General features: G+C 48.2%; 1 protein-coding gene across 7 annotated transcripts in view; it reads right to left on the minus strand.

Annotated features, from left to right (window-relative positions):
- Positions 1–15,271, minus strand: part of adgrg6 (adhesion G protein-coupled receptor G6) — a 142,968-nt gene that overhangs the window by 45,022 nt on the left and 82,675 nt on the right. For 5 of the 7 annotated variants that reach the window (XM_084083280.1, XM_084083281.1, XM_084083279.1 and 2 more), the window contains 3 exons: positions 12,267–12,407; positions 11,076–11,153; positions 7,612–7,689 (listed from right to left, as the gene is read on the minus strand). The exons of the other annotated variants lie outside the window; for them this stretch is intronic. In XM_084083280.1, the coding sequence (XP_083939406.1) occupies positions 7,612–7,689; positions 11,076–11,153; positions 12,267–12,407 (297 nt within the window). The remainder of the gene's footprint in view (positions 1–7,611; positions 7,690–11,075; positions 11,154–12,266; positions 12,408–15,271) is intronic. 7 annotated transcript variants of the gene reach the window in all.

Raw genomic sequence — 15,271 nt, forward strand, 5'->3', positions numbered from 1 at the left:
CGCGTGGGGAAGGGGCTTGCGTCCCCTTGTCTTTCTCTGATATCGTCATTACCGTGGTGGCCTGGACGCGTGTCGCCGGCGTCACCGCCCTGCTCCAGTGTCCCGCCTACACTCTGCTTCCCACTGTGATGTGACATGATTGGACCGGCGCTCAAGCTGTGCAGCTTTGAAAGGGTTGAATTCTGACCCCCGCCGGGTTTTTTAGACGCGGCGAGATTCCCGCTGGGACTCGACAACGGGGCATCGCTCGCGGACGCTGTGCTCTGCGGCGATGTGCGATTGCTGCTCGCCTCCGCCCTCCCTGTGGTGATTGCTGGCGCAATTGTCGCCGTGGTTAACTCTCGGGGCGCCTCGGCCGCCGTGGCGTTTAATTTGCCAGGTACAGAGACGGGGGTGCTTATGTATTCGGGGCCGTGCACATCGCCGGTGTGGCTGTCTCTCCAGGGGAGCCCGCCAGCTGGCTGCGGTGACCCAGAAACAGAGCCCTGATCTGGGGCAGCGATGCTACGAGGGGATGTGTAGGTTGGGGTAGTGAGGAGGAGGAGGAGGGGGAGGGGGATATTTTGGCCAGCCGCAGCAGCATGTGTGGAGTTTAGATTAACCGCTGCACTGACAGGTGGTGTACGCGTTACGGAGGAAGGAATCTGACTCGGCTCAGAACTGGGGTAGGTTGGAGTTGGAGGTAAACGTGGGTGAGGCGGGGGTCGCGCGTGGGGGCCGACTGCAGCTTGTAGACCCGAACCGGCAATAGGCGAGCGGGGTGTTTCCGATGGCCTGGCAGGGCCGGTAACGGAAGGGTTAAGGGCAAGCGGGGGGCTGAGGGAGGACGTTTCACTTTTCTCATTGTGGGTCAGATTAGCTGCTGAGGCAGCCGGTCCCATCACGGAGGGGGAGGACCCGCCGGGATCCAATTCAGAATGTATTTTATCAGCGGCATCCACGGGGTCAAAGTTGGTGTTGTTGTCTGCTGCGGTGAGGTTACTTGAGGTCTTTGCTGACTGTATGGGAGGAGTGACAACAACAGGGCCTGACGCAGTCTCTTCCCTCTGGGAAACTTCCGCCATCACTGCGTCAACATAAACAAAGGACCCCGATTGGCTGAAAGGGGCAACCGGGGACGGCTGCAGCGATTGCGGTTGGTCGGTTGGCATCCCATGGGGTGAGCGAACGGGCCCTAATTGGTCGGTGACTCTGGGGTACTGTTGGAGGGGTGTCTCGGCGAGGGATGACAGGGCAGGTTCTGATTGGGCCGCTAGGGGTGCCGAGGGCGGCAGATATGCGGCAGTGGGTTGAGCGGGCAACGAGGCGGCAACTCCCGCCTGTGGCACCGCCGCCGATGTGGCGGAGAGAGGAGGGAGGAGAGGAGAGGGAGAGAGAGGTGTGGACGCCGAGAGAGGATGAGGAGAAAAAGAGGTTGTGTAGGGAGAGATAGTGGGACGGATGAGAGGGAGGGAGGGAGTAGAGTGATGGAGAGCGGGAGAGGACGGAGCCAGGGGACGTGGAGGGGTGAGGAAGGGGTTGAGGGAGGAATAGAGGAGAGGAGAGAGGACAGAGGGAGTGTGGAGGGAGGGAGTGAGAGCAAACGAGGTGAAATGGGACCCCGGCTGCGCCAGCTCTGCAATCCCACCATCATGTATGTCGGTCTGTGTTGACTCGACCGCGTGGGCGTTTGCAGCGTGGGGAGTGTGTGTTGTGTGTTCAGCACGTGGGTCTGGCCTTGTACTATGACTCAAACTAGACCCCCAGATGAGGGTACCGTCCGCGTTTGCCTGACCTCCTCGAGCGCGTGTGTCTGTGTGCGTGGGGCTGCCTGTGCGTGCCGGCACGTGCGTGACGTCTACAGGCCATGCGCGCGTGGGACTCGGCGTTAGCGCCTGTGTCTGTGTGGGACGAACCGTCTGTGCGCGTGCGCGACTTTGCGTGACCGCCAGTGTCTCCGTGGGCGTCTGAGCACGTGATGGAATGCGCGAGTGCACGCCCCCGCTATGTGAGACCACCAAGTTTAAAGTGTCTGAATATCCCGGCCCTGAATCATGCTGGGGGCTGGAGGCGCCGAAGCCTGATGCCAAACTGCTGTGGAGCGCTGGCGTGCGAGTTGGCACTGCGACAGAGGGATCTGAGGGATCTGAAAAGGGGTGCGGGGTTACATCATCATAGCGCGCCTGCGGGCTCACAGTGATTGGACCCGCGGGATGCGTTTGTGCTCCGGTGACCCGCGTGACAGCTAGGCTGGTGGCGTGTGTGTTTGAGCTCTGCAGAGGCGCGCGTGTCCTCCTCTGTGTTTCTCCGCGTGAGGCCGCGCTGGCGCTGTGCGCGCTAGATGTCTCTATCAGTGAGAGGGGAGGAGACATAACGAGAGGGGCTTCCCCTACTGGAACAGGGGAGGGAGATGAGTGGGGAGTGCCGGTGGGCTCGCCCCCGGTCGCCTCGACAAACGCGGGGACCCGAGGGGTCTCCGGAGAGACAGCGGGCGGTGGATTGGGCAGATGAGAGAGTGGACTTAGTGTTGAATGGAAGAGAGTAGACGTAGAAGAAAAAGAGGGCAAGGGAGAGTGAAATATCTGCTCACTCCGTGTTGGGCGGGTTCCTAAGATTGAAGAGAGTGGAGAGGTCACAGTAGAGGTATTTGTCCTCTCATGGCTTGTTGTGTTGAGTATATCAGCAGGTGGGGACAGAGCTGGGGTGTGTCCAGCTGTCCACGCTGCGACTGCCAGCAATGACAACTCAGTGACAGACTGATGTGGCGCCGCACCTGTTCGGTAGGAGTCAAACCGTGAGCTGACATCTCTCTGTACTGACTGTAAAGGCGACGGCCACAGAGCGGCTGAGCCCTCGGGGCCTCGTGTCTCCCGCGGTGCGACTGAACGACCCTGCTGAGCTCCACCCGGTGTGTCGGCCGCGACGAGCGACAAATTGTATCCCAGTGATGCCACAGGTACACCCGGGGGAGACGGCTCAATTAGGCTTGTGAAAGACTCAGCAGGAATCGCACCGGGGGCGGTAAATCTATTCCCCTGGCTGTCGAGGGGCTGACTCCCCCCTGAGAGGGTCGATTGGGGATAAGTGGAGACGCTTGTAAGAAGCGGCGCGACTTCAAGGACAGGTGACGTGTGAGACTCAGCGGTGGGGCTCCCCGCTGGGGAAAGAGGAGAGTGGAGCGGTGGGGACGCTCCCGTCTCACCGCCTGCCCCCTGGCCCGCGTTCCTTTCAAGCCACGCGGACAGCAAAAGCGAAGACGTAGGAAGAGAAGACAGGGAGGGCCCGGGATTCCCGGTGACGTCTCGCTCGGCGGGCCACACGTGCGGCAAACTTACGACAGCACTTCCGGGTTCCGAAGAGAGAGAGGACGCCTCCCGCGACTGATGGGAGGCAGAGGCAGTGACGGGAGAGGAGGAGGAGAGAGAGTGAGGGGGAGGTGACGGGGGAGACGGGGAGAAGAGCGGGAGCGGAAAGGAAGGATGCAGAGTGGAGGAGAGGCGGGGAGGAGGTGTGGGAGGGAGGCCGCCGGTGAGAGAGGACGGGCGGAGGGGAGGACGAACCGGGGAGGGGAGAGAAACCGTGGGAGAGGAGGTGAAGGAGAGAGGAGACGCGGGAGGAGGCGGAACGGCGGGGAAAGGGGAAGAGGAGAGGGGAGGAGGAGCAGGGGAAGGGTGAGGGGGAGGAAGGGCGCCTGCGAGAGACCAAGAGAGGGGGAGAGTTGATAAAGGAGGCAGGGCAATGGTGGGAGTGGAGGAGAGGGGGAGAGACGCAGAGAGAAAATGAATAGAAGAAGAGAGTAGAGTGGCTGAGGGGTAGCGAGGGATGCTGGGAGACGGGGAGAAAACCAGAGAAGAGATATCCCAACGAACAGTCTCTATGGCTGTGCTTGTGTGAAAATAGTCAATGACTCTGCCTCCATTCATTAGGGATTCTCTTCCTAACTCGTCTCTCTCGCTCACAGCGTGCCGTGTATGCGTCTCTCCCGGGACTGAGGGAGAGGGGGTCCACCGCACGTTTAGGAGAGGTGGGGAGGGTGTGACATGTGTGCCGAGGAGAGAGGGAGGGAGGGGAGAGGGTGGCTCTACTGTCGTTATGAACAGAGGCCGAGAGGGAGGTGTGGTGAGAAGAGGAGAGACGGGGAGAGGCAGGAGAGATGGCGTCGGGTGAAGAAGAGCGGGTGTTTCTCCGTGTTGAGTGACAGTCTGTGTTTGGGACCTGCGGTGTGATGTCATGGCCCCCGTCCTATCTTGGGTTATTTGGTTTAAATCCACAGCCGTTACAGATTGTATACTGGTCTGTGTCAGAAGTAGGGAGCTGCTAGTGTGTGTCACAGCATCCGGTGTAACTGAAAATAGATTGAATGAAAGTTTACTTCCTACATCAAAACCTCTTGTTATTGTTTTCCCAGTGTCACCCCCCGCCTCTGATTGGCCCAATAAATGTTCCTCAGAGCCAATCCCCTGTGGTTGGACGGTTTGGGGTATACTTTGAAGTTCTGACTGGTTCAAGGCATGTTTGTTTTCTCGTTCAGCGCCAGCCGTCAGGTCCATCGCAGAAAGGGAAAAGTCTGACCGGTTAAAGTTTTGCTTATTTACTGTTCCCGTGGCGATCGCCGCAGGGCGTTGCGTTTGACGTTCCAGAGGCGTGATGGGGGTGGGCTCATCCATGGAATAGAGGGAGTCAAAGTCAAACATGCCTCTCTCTGTGAGGTCGGACAAATCGTAGAGAAACGCTTCCGTACCGGAGGCATAATCGTCATCGACCAACAACTCCATGGGGTCGGTCCAGTTACCGAGGTGAACCGTGCTGTTCTCCTCGCCGCTCGCACTCGGCAGTGACCACTGGGGCGCCACGGGCTTGTTCTTGCGATTGCTAAGCGATGATGAAGATGACGATGCCACAGGGGCTACGTGGGCCACGTGGAAGCTATCCTTCATATCCGATTCCTCCTCTGACTGTTGCTCTGAAAATGACCCCCGCGTTGAGGTCACCACCTCTGATCCAGGAGGGGGTTTTGAGTCTGAGGGAGACATTGTGGTGGCAAGGGTCTTATTTTGGGATACAGGTGAAGGCTGCGTTACAGCTGACGGATGCGAGGTGACTGTCGTTGTTGCGCGAGGAAGCCCTGATGTGTAGTGTTGCGTGTTTGTAGCAGTGGTCGTTACTTTGACGTGTTTAGGTCTGACTGTAGGCCTGGCTGTCGTGGGTCTGAACCCCGGTGTGTGCAAAGCAGGTTTGGTGATATACACCCCTGTCCCAGACGGGGCGCCGGTGACGGCAACCTCTGGCCTCTTCCTCACTGGCCAGATCAGAGGGGTGGAGATGAAACCCAATGAGGTCTTGGAGGCGCCACGGTGGCCTGGGGCCCTGTGGGGAGAGGCTGGGGGCCTGGGATGTGGCACCGGAGGTCTAGATTGCGATGCAGGGAGGCCCGGTGGTCTAGGCTGGGTGGCTGAGGGTCGGGCAGGGAGGCCATGATCTGGGGTTAGAAGAGCCCTGCGATGTGGTGCTGCGGCTCGAGGGAGGCGGCCGGGGCCTTGCGGTGGAAGTCCAGAGGCCTGAAGCCGGGAAGCAGGGAATGTTGAAGGGGGCCAGGGCCACGATGCGGGAGGAGAGAGATCAGAGCCTGGGGCTAAGGCTCTCGGTTGAACGAGAGGGGACGGAGGAACAGTGAATGTGCCTGGTTTAAGGGTTCGGGAGACGGGTTTGATAGCTGAAGAGATACGATGAGGCAGTGAAGCTCGACTAGGGAGTCCGCGGTGAGGTCCCACGTTAGAGGGGCCAGGAGGGCGGGATCGGGAGACTGAGGCTGGAGACTCCTGGTGACCTTGATCTCGAGAGGCAGGGGATCTAGCGGCACCGGACTTAGAGGCACGCCTGAGTCTTCCTCGAGTCTTAGACCGGGAGACACGGTGCTGAGAGGGACGTTGAGAAGTTACTTTGGTGCCAGCAGCAGCAGTAGCAGCAGCGGTGGTGGTGGTGATGGTGGTGGTAATAGCTTTGAAGGGAGATCTGGTGACTGCCATCCTCGAAGACAGGCGCGGTCGGGGCCGTGTATACAACACACTCTCCTTCGCTGTCACCAGAACACAATGCATCACACCAGGGGCCAATTTGGTGAAAGAGCAAGTTACATATAAAAGCAATCATTACATAATTATGACATGCTAAATGTGCCTACACAAATCAAACAAATGACAAATATACAGTAGAAAGAACAATGCAACTTGTAACGGGAGCTCAGTCAGGTTGCATATCGAGTATTAAAATACTCGCCCTTTGAGATTAGACCAACTAACACATTAGGGTGATAACTATGACAACTATGATTATTGTACCTTGATTAGGACTCAGTTGTTAGTTGACATTACTGTGAGGAAAAAAAACGAGAAAGAAAGAACTAATGAAAGAATCAAAGAAAGAGAGACTAGTATCAGTAAGTGTCAGCATTGACAAAAATATATATTAAAGTTTTGAAGTTTCTTGAGTAATACGTATCTATGTTACCAAGGTTTTCTCAACATCATTACAGTGTAAGCTATCAAAGTCAGTCTGTAAGGAATCAATGAGGTGAAAGCTTTCACATCTCGATGTTTCAGCGTGAAACATCGGTATGCTGTTACGATATCATCTGGGCTACCCAGGTGGGGAGCCAGACGAATCGACAAAAGATAACATTATGAAATACGATTTGCTCTGCATTGATTTTCTTTTCCTTTTGCCCCTAAGCTGATTAGCTCGCCAGTCACTGAGAGTGTAGAGAGAGATGTAAAGGAATAGGAAATGAAAGACCGAAGTATGTTCACACAGAAGAGAACATGGGTTATTTATTATGTGATGGACAAAAGTTGAGAAGAGAGCAGCTGGCTGGTTAGAGGTTACCAACGGCAACGGAGGACTTGGAGGCGCGGGAGCTGTTAGTGGAGAAAATAGAGGAGAGGAGGGGAGACAGGAGGAGAGAAGTGGAGAACAGCAGAAAGGAGAGAAGACGAAAATGACTACCCCTTAGTCTAGCCGTTCTCAAACCTTTTAATTTCAAGGACCCCGAGTTTGAATATATACTGTATACAGAAAGACAAGTGACAGAAAAGAGGTTTAGTCGGAGTCAAGACGCTACTTAGCATGCAGAGCCTCTAAAGCAGAAATAAATCACAAAGGTCTTAATCGTCCCAAGTTGTCCATAAGTTTGATATGCTATTTTTACCTTAAAGAGAAGCAAATATACAGTAAATGCTGACAATATGACCTCCCAGTCTTTATGCTCAATGAGTATGACAGTGCTAACATACTGTAGTAGTCTCTAATGTGCCATACTTGTATACTACAAACATGTGCTTGACATATGAAAATATTCATGCCACAAAGAGTCCAACCCGAAGGACCCACAATACAAACAACTAAAGAATAAACAAACATTATGGTATCCAGGCAGCTGTCTAGCAGTGGTTCTTAGTTCTTTTTTAGCAGCTGTGTATCGGCGTAAAGGCTGGAAAATGCTCAGCGACAGCGAGCATGGGTCGCATCTTTCTTTGAACAAAGACATTGCTTGGCTGAAGCAGCACCATTGCATAACATTCAAAGTACTGGTCGGTCCTTGCAGCCGTTTTAGCAGGTGCAGTGCGGTGGTCTTACCAGGCTTTGAGTGGTTAGTATCAGGGTGGTTAGTGGTGCTAGAGGAGACAGTAGACATGTCACTGGTTGGCTGGTGAGCTATACAGAAGGGAAAACAACCACAACATTAACAGTCAAATGAAAACAATGAACCACCCCTGTATACTTCGCTAACTGGGGTTCTATCCCCCTCCTTCTTTCCCTCTACACCAAATGTCTTCCTTTGCTGGAAATACCCGACCAAAAAGCTCACATGTGTGAGCTCGTAGAGCTGCTATTTTCGCCTATTATAACATGCTCATAACAGTGAAACTAGAGTTATTTGTGGTTAATAATTTAATAAATAAATAAATAATAAAAAGGGGACTAAATAATCATAATAATTACAACTATTGTTGTTGTTGTTGTTGTTGTTGCTGCTGCAGTGTCAGATACTGTATGTGTATGTTGAAAAAATAAAATGCAAACATTTTCATGTCAAGGACCCCCACATTGATGTGCATTTGACTTCGGACCCCCCATCTGAAAATATTTGGTGCCAGGGGTGCCAAGAGAAGAGAACAAAAATAACATGTATTCAAAATGTTTTTCAAAAATAGATCCGAGAGCTTGTATATCTGCTCCTTTTGAATGGCCAAAGTATAAAACAGGATTAAAGTGGTTATTTTGATGCTATAACACATTTCCCTTGGAGGGGTTCCAGGGGGTCCCCAGCTAAATGTATTAATACAGCATCACAACCATTTTAACCACTTTATCCTTTTCTATGTTGGCTATTCAAAAATAGCAGATATATAAGCTCACAGCGCATCACTTCGTGACACACTGCAAAGCTTGTACATCTGCTATTTTTTATGTTTTTTAAGACTTCCAATTGTCAATACTTTTACTCCACTACATCTCTGAGGCGAATATTGTACTTTTACTCCACTACAATTATTTGAAAACTTTAGTTACTAGTTACTTTGCAGATATAAATGATTACATTATAAAACATACATTAACCACTTTAGCCCTATTTTACACCTAGGCCATTTGAAAATAAGCTCACAACACGCATTGCATGCATTGCGAGATTCGCGACGCGCTTGTAGATCTGCTATTTTCAAACATTTATTACTTTTACTTTTGGTACTTTAAGTACATTTTGATACCAATACTTTTGTACTTTTACTCAAGTAAATTTTGAATTCCGGACTTGTACTTGTAACAAAGTACTTCTACATTTCAGTATTGATACTTGTACTTAAGTAAAACATTTGAGTACTTTTCCCACCACTGTTTGGGGGTCCTTGACATGAAATAAGTTTGAGAACCAGTGATATAAAAGAGCATGAAATGGCATGATGTCAGCCTAGTGGCTAAAGAGACCATTGTCTGGTGGATTCAGTGGAACTGACCCAGTCACACACGCCTCATAATAAAACCATGGAAACCTGACTGACAGTCACTTCCTGTCTGGGTTCCAGCTATGGAAAGTTCCATCCTGTTCAAGGTTATGGTCAGTGGTGTAAAGTAATTAAGTACATTTACTCAAGTACTGTGCTTAAGTACAATTTTGAGGTATGTTTTTACTTTACTTGAGTATTTCCAAATGTCAGTACTTTTACTTCTACTCCACTACATCTCAGAGGCAAATATTATACTTTTACTCCACTACAATTATTAGTACATTTTGAATTCCAGACATTTACTTGCAACAGAGTATTTCTACATTGCAGTATTGATACTTTTACTTAAGTAAAAAATTAGAACACTTTTTCCACCACTGGTTATAGTGATGCTCTTGAAAGCCAGTTATTTTCCATTGACACATAAATGTGAGTGTTACTAAAAATGGTTACCGAGCGTCCAAAAAGACACTTAGCACCTACCGTGAGCCACACATAATGCTACAGCCACTCTCCCTCAGACACACATGTAGGCCATACACGTGTGCCTGTGTGTGTGTGTGTGTGTGTGTGTGTGTGTGTGTGTGTGTGTGTGTGTGTGTGTGTGTGTGTGTGTGTGTGTGTGTGTGTGTGTGTGTGTGTGTGTGTGTGTGTGTGTGTGTGTGTGTACATGCACGCACACACACACACACACACACACACATATATCTGTATCGGGAAGAAACCTACAGTATATCTCCCTATTTTAACGTTGTGTTTTTTTGTAAATTAACACCCTACTTGATCATACTACAGCGTCACATAAAAGCATCAAAAGTAGCAGATCTGCAAGCTCGAAACGCGGCGCGAAGCGACGCGTTTCGAGCTTGTAGATCTGCTACTTTTGAATTTGAAACCTGAAAAGCAACAGTTTTGGACATAATGAGTTAATTCCCCCCGACAGAGACAATATAATGTATCTAAACATGTGTATTGCATGCATGCATGTATGTTTCTGAGCAGACACACACAGACAATATCTGAGTTTGAAGAGCAACCACACAAACAGGGGAGCCTTGATCTGTGTGTTACATTTGCAAATGCAGAAGTAACAACATTGTTGATAAAGTGCTGCACACAGAAAATAAGCATCAAATCAAATAAAAAAAGTCCATCGCCACTTCAATCAAACTAGTAGCACAACTTTCAGTCAGACCTGATCAGTAAAAACAAAACCTGCCGGGTGCACGTCCTCTAAAAAGTTGAATGTTCTGTCCTTCAGGTGTTTTCTGTTATTATTTTTTATTTGAGTACGACGGGGAAACAGGACAGACGTGGACGTGTTTTGTCTCAATGCCTTCATCAGCGTAATAATCAATGTCCTGTTGTTGCCTGTCCTACTCTAAAATATTCTTTAAAAGCACCTGAAGGACATGGCATGAGTGAGTGCTGGCAAGGCAACATTCTCTTTATCATCAACACAATCAATCACACAACATCCATGGACTGAACCAGAATCAGACTAGAGTCGGACCGATGCCAGATTTATGGGGTCCAATGAGAGTCCTGGACTACCGATGATCAATGTTTTGACCCATCATTTTGTCAAAAGATTCTAATCAATAAAAAAAAAGGATTTCATTAAAGTTTCTGTTTTAAAAGATTCAATTATAAGCAAATAAATAAATACCAAAAAAACACAAATAACCGAGCTACATTCAAAAAAGATTTTTTTCCACCTATAATATAGCACAGATATATCGTCCAGAACTGATATATCGGTCGGGCTCTAGTTCAGTGGACCCTTACGGGTCCATTTGGTTCCATGTGTATACTGCCAAAGTTATGGGAGTGTTATGGGAGTGTTTTAAAATGAAAAAGTTTAACTTTGGTTTACACTTCCTTAGGTGTGGTTAGCTACCTTAGCGTCAGAGGTGTGGTTAGCTACCTTAGAGTCAGAGGTGTGGTTAGCTACCTTAGAGTCAGAGGTGTGGTTAGCTACCTTAGCGTCAGAGGTGTGGTTAGCTACCTTAGCGTCAGAGGTGTGGTTAGCTACCTTAGAGTCAGAGGTGTGGTTAGCTACCTTAGAGTCAGAGGTGTGGTTAGCTACCTTACCAGTTGCTGTGCTGGCGTGTGAAACAGCAGCGTTAGTGGCAGCAGTAGCAGCGTTGGTGGTGATGCTTGAAGAAGTAACTGATTAGCAAAATAAATTGGCAGGTACAGTAAGTAGTTAATATGAAAAAAACAACAAACAAACAAACAAACAAACACACACACAAAAAAAAACAGTGTTAATGAGATGAGCTGTGAATGCGTTTAATACAGGCACCCATTCCCCAAAGATGTTTTGCGATGTGTTCAATGGATGAATGAGAAGAACCAGAACGTTTTAAATGACATGCATTGCTTCCCAAAATTATCTTTAAAAGAAAATACAGTCTAGATTAATATTTGTAGCTTATGTCATCCTTGACACCATTGTGCTTAACCTATGAAATCATTTAAAAGTACAATAAATACAGATCATTTAAATTACTTGCATTTATTATACCCTTTTTGCCCCCCAAATTATTAAAAGAAAATTCTGGAAGATAAAATAATCTAGAAAAATCTGGCATGTCTAGTTTAATCAAATTTGATTCAAAACTTTCAACAGGACCAGTAAAAATAATACAGATACATTTCCCCCCAAACTAACCTACATGATGTATTCTTTCTTTCCATTATAAAAAAAACACTTGTACTAAGTGCTCTGCGTGCTAAAATGGTTTGGTAATTAGTCCAGTGGTTCTCAAAGTGGGGTCCAGGGACCCCCAGGGGTCCTTGAGGGGTCCCCAGCTAAATTATTGATAGTTAGTAACCAAATGGGACCTTATGGATCTGTAAAATTAATGATAAAAAAATGCCATCCAATGGGGGTCAGTGGTCTAATCCATATCAAACTGCGGGTCCTGGAAGTTAAAATGTTTGAGAATCACTGCTATAGCTGTAATAATCTTCTCTCATGGGGGTCCCTGGCATATCTTTTCAAATGGGGGTCCGCGGACTATCGTGTTGGGGGTCCTTGGCATAAAAAGGTTTGAGAACCACTGAACATTTTCTCAACACTGTGAACCAAGACGCGTGGAGGTGACATCTCTAGGTCATTCTGGGGAACTGAGCAGAAGTTATACTCCATAATAGTACAACGATGTCGCTTGCAGAAAAGAACCGCTCTTTGAGTTAAAAACCCATCAACGCCAAGCGACACTGCCGTGCGAGGGAGTATAACATGTTAAAGCTTTAAGCGGGTTATTGGACCCTTACCAGGAGATGAGGAGCTGGAGTTAGAGGAGGTGGTGGTGTTGGTGGAGGAGGTGTTTTGGGTGGTGGTAGTTGGGGTTAGAAGCATGCTTGATGAAGCAGACATGATGGATGATGAAGAAGATGGAGTGATGGAGGGAAGGACTGGAACGGGTGACAAATTAAAAAACATACCGACAGGCAAAGAGGAGGGGGAACGACATGGTGAAAAAAATACTCAGTTCAATTCAGTTGAGAGTGACCCCCCCCCCCCCCCCCGCCCCGCCCCGCCCCACCCCGCCCCGCCCCGCCCCGCCCGCCACACACACACACACACACACACACACACAATGAATGGTTCCATTCGTACACTCTCAAGAGTTACAGACCCGTCAAGTGTCCATTGTGTTCCTAACGATCAATCATTTAGCTGGGGACCCCTTTGGAACCCCCCCAAGGGCCGCTGGCAGTCCCCGCACGACACGTTAAGAACGCCTTATGCTAAACAGCACCTATTTTCAAAACATATTCCTGTTAATAAAAGGGGGAAAAAAAAGCCGGGGTTGTTTAGAGAGCGTGTCTTTTAATTGCAAAGAGGAAAGCGGCGACAAATTTGCTCGCCGTTCAAGACGCCGTGAAAGCGCTTGTCGTCGCATAACAAGCTCAAATTACGACCCAAACGAGCCGTGTATAGCGAGAGAACTATCACGCGCCATTGAGAGCGGCGGCATTGTCCCCCTTATAGTGAGAAAGAAAAAAATAAAAGACTTCATTAACCCTTTCAATCCAGAAATGCATCTGTGTAAGCACATTATTTCATACTTTGGCTATTCAATAATAGCAGATCTACAAGCTCATAGAGTGCCGCGCTATGAGCTTGTAGATCTGCTATTATTGAAAAATTGTGAAAATGTGTGCAAATCTTTGAATATACTGTATGTATATATATATTTATGTTTTAAAGCAAACATTTTTAACTAATATCTTTGCTTCTGGAGAGAGAAAGAGAGAGAGAGAGATAGATGGAGAGTGGAATGATTAAGGATTAAGAGACTGCAAAGTATTAATGAAGGAAACTAGATAAAAGCGCCCTTCGGGCGTGTGGCCCTGTCCTACCTGAAAGCCCCCCCCCCATACCCCAATACCCCCCAACACCGACCCCTCACCCCCCGTACCGCCCTCAGATACAGACAGATACCGAACAGAGACCTCTCGTGACTAAATAACAGCTTAAATGTTCCCAAAAGTGTTACTGTAGTAGTAAACAACCATTCGACCAAAAGCCTGTTTTGGTCAAAACATTTGTTTACTTTTGCACAGAGACAGACATGTCCTATTACATCAGCGACATAATGCATGGATGTGCAATGACATATTCCCTTCAAATGGAGACTAAAGGGCCGTTCACACTGAGCAATATAACTATATCGATAACTATAACTATATCATTCATCAATAGTGTGGCTGCACTAACAGGGCAATCTTCCGACTTTATTTCTAGACAAACTTTATTTTGGCGCGCTACTCCTCCCACATTTTTGGGAGGGGCCTATTTCTTTAGCGGGAGGGGCCTATTTCCTAAAATCAAAATGGCATGTATCACGAACGCGGGATCCGATCGGCACCAAATTCGAATTGCACGTCGTCGCGCGGCCTCCGACGGTATTCCTCCCGGCGCATTCCTCGCGTCCCGGCGGCCGCAACCCCTGCGACTGCCGTCGGCACAACCACACTTTGCAATTTCCCAGAATTGTGAATATTCTAGTTGTATTTGTTTTCATAGTTGGTGTGAACTCTGCCATCCACTTGACTTAGAACATTTTTTTAAACGATATATTTTAGTTACAGTTACAGTGCTCAGTGTGAACAGCCCTTAAAGACACAGTGACCGCTATTTCGACCTTCATATGATGCTGGTTGTACATTAAGCATGAAGTGAGTTCTGACAAAGTGAGTTTTGATTGGGTTAGCAGCACTGGACTGACCTGACACACACCCAACCCCGCACACGCGCGCGCGCACACACACACACACACACACACACACACACACACACACACACACACACACACACACACACACACACACACACACACACACACACACACACACACACACACACACACACACACACACACACACACACACAGAGCCCGTCCAGACGGGCCTGCGTTCAGCTGTCAGCAGCACAAGCAGCTTAACAAGATAAACAAAACGTAATGATGTTGGAAAAAACGAGGGAGGAGGAACAGAAGAGGAGGATAAATAATGAGCGAGGAAGAGGAGGAGGAGGGTAAACAGGTGAGGGCTGAGATGGAACAGAAGGAACAAGGCAATAATAATGGAGGGAATTAAATAAGCAATGGATGGATGGATGACAACTGGGAAGGGAGGACAAACTTGAAGGAGAATACCAGCTAGGGCTGAGCGATGTGACTCCTAATCAATATCACTATTATTTAAAACTTTCACCGCGATTATGATTCATGAACGATTCTTTTAAAACATATCGTCGTTGACGGGCACAGACACCTCTTATCTCCAAGTTTTAACTTTTTGTGTTTTTTCGTAAATTATCGCCCTACTTGAATCAGGTTTATTGTCACATCACAGGTTTACAAGGTAAAAAAAGTGTGTGGAATTTGTTTTCGTACATCGTTCCCATCGCAAAGTTATTTCCACAGAAAGAAGAGGGGATCATACTACAGCGTCACACAAAAGCATCTAAAGTAGCAGATCTTCCAATAGACGATGTATTTATACATAGTATAAAAGTATCTATATTTTTGCACGCAACCATTTCATTGTACAAGGAAGTATAAATCAGGGTTAAATTGTTAATCAGACTAATTGATTTAGTTGATTATGAAAAATAATAATAAAAAAAAAAGAACTGTTTTGTTTTGATTAGAAGAAAGAAAACCCTGCTTCTTTATTTTATTTATTATTCGATTAACCTACATGAGCGAGATTAAGTTGGTTATTCATTCTAAATATATAGTTTCGATATATTTTAAGTGAATTGCTCT

The sequence above is a fragment of the Gymnoscopelus microlampas genome (assembly GCF_963454915.1).
Source record: "Gymnoscopelus microlampas genome assembly, chromosome: 16".
NCBI classification, from domain to species: domain Eukaryota; kingdom Metazoa; phylum Chordata; class Actinopteri; order Myctophiformes; family Myctophidae; genus Gymnoscopelus; species Gymnoscopelus microlampas.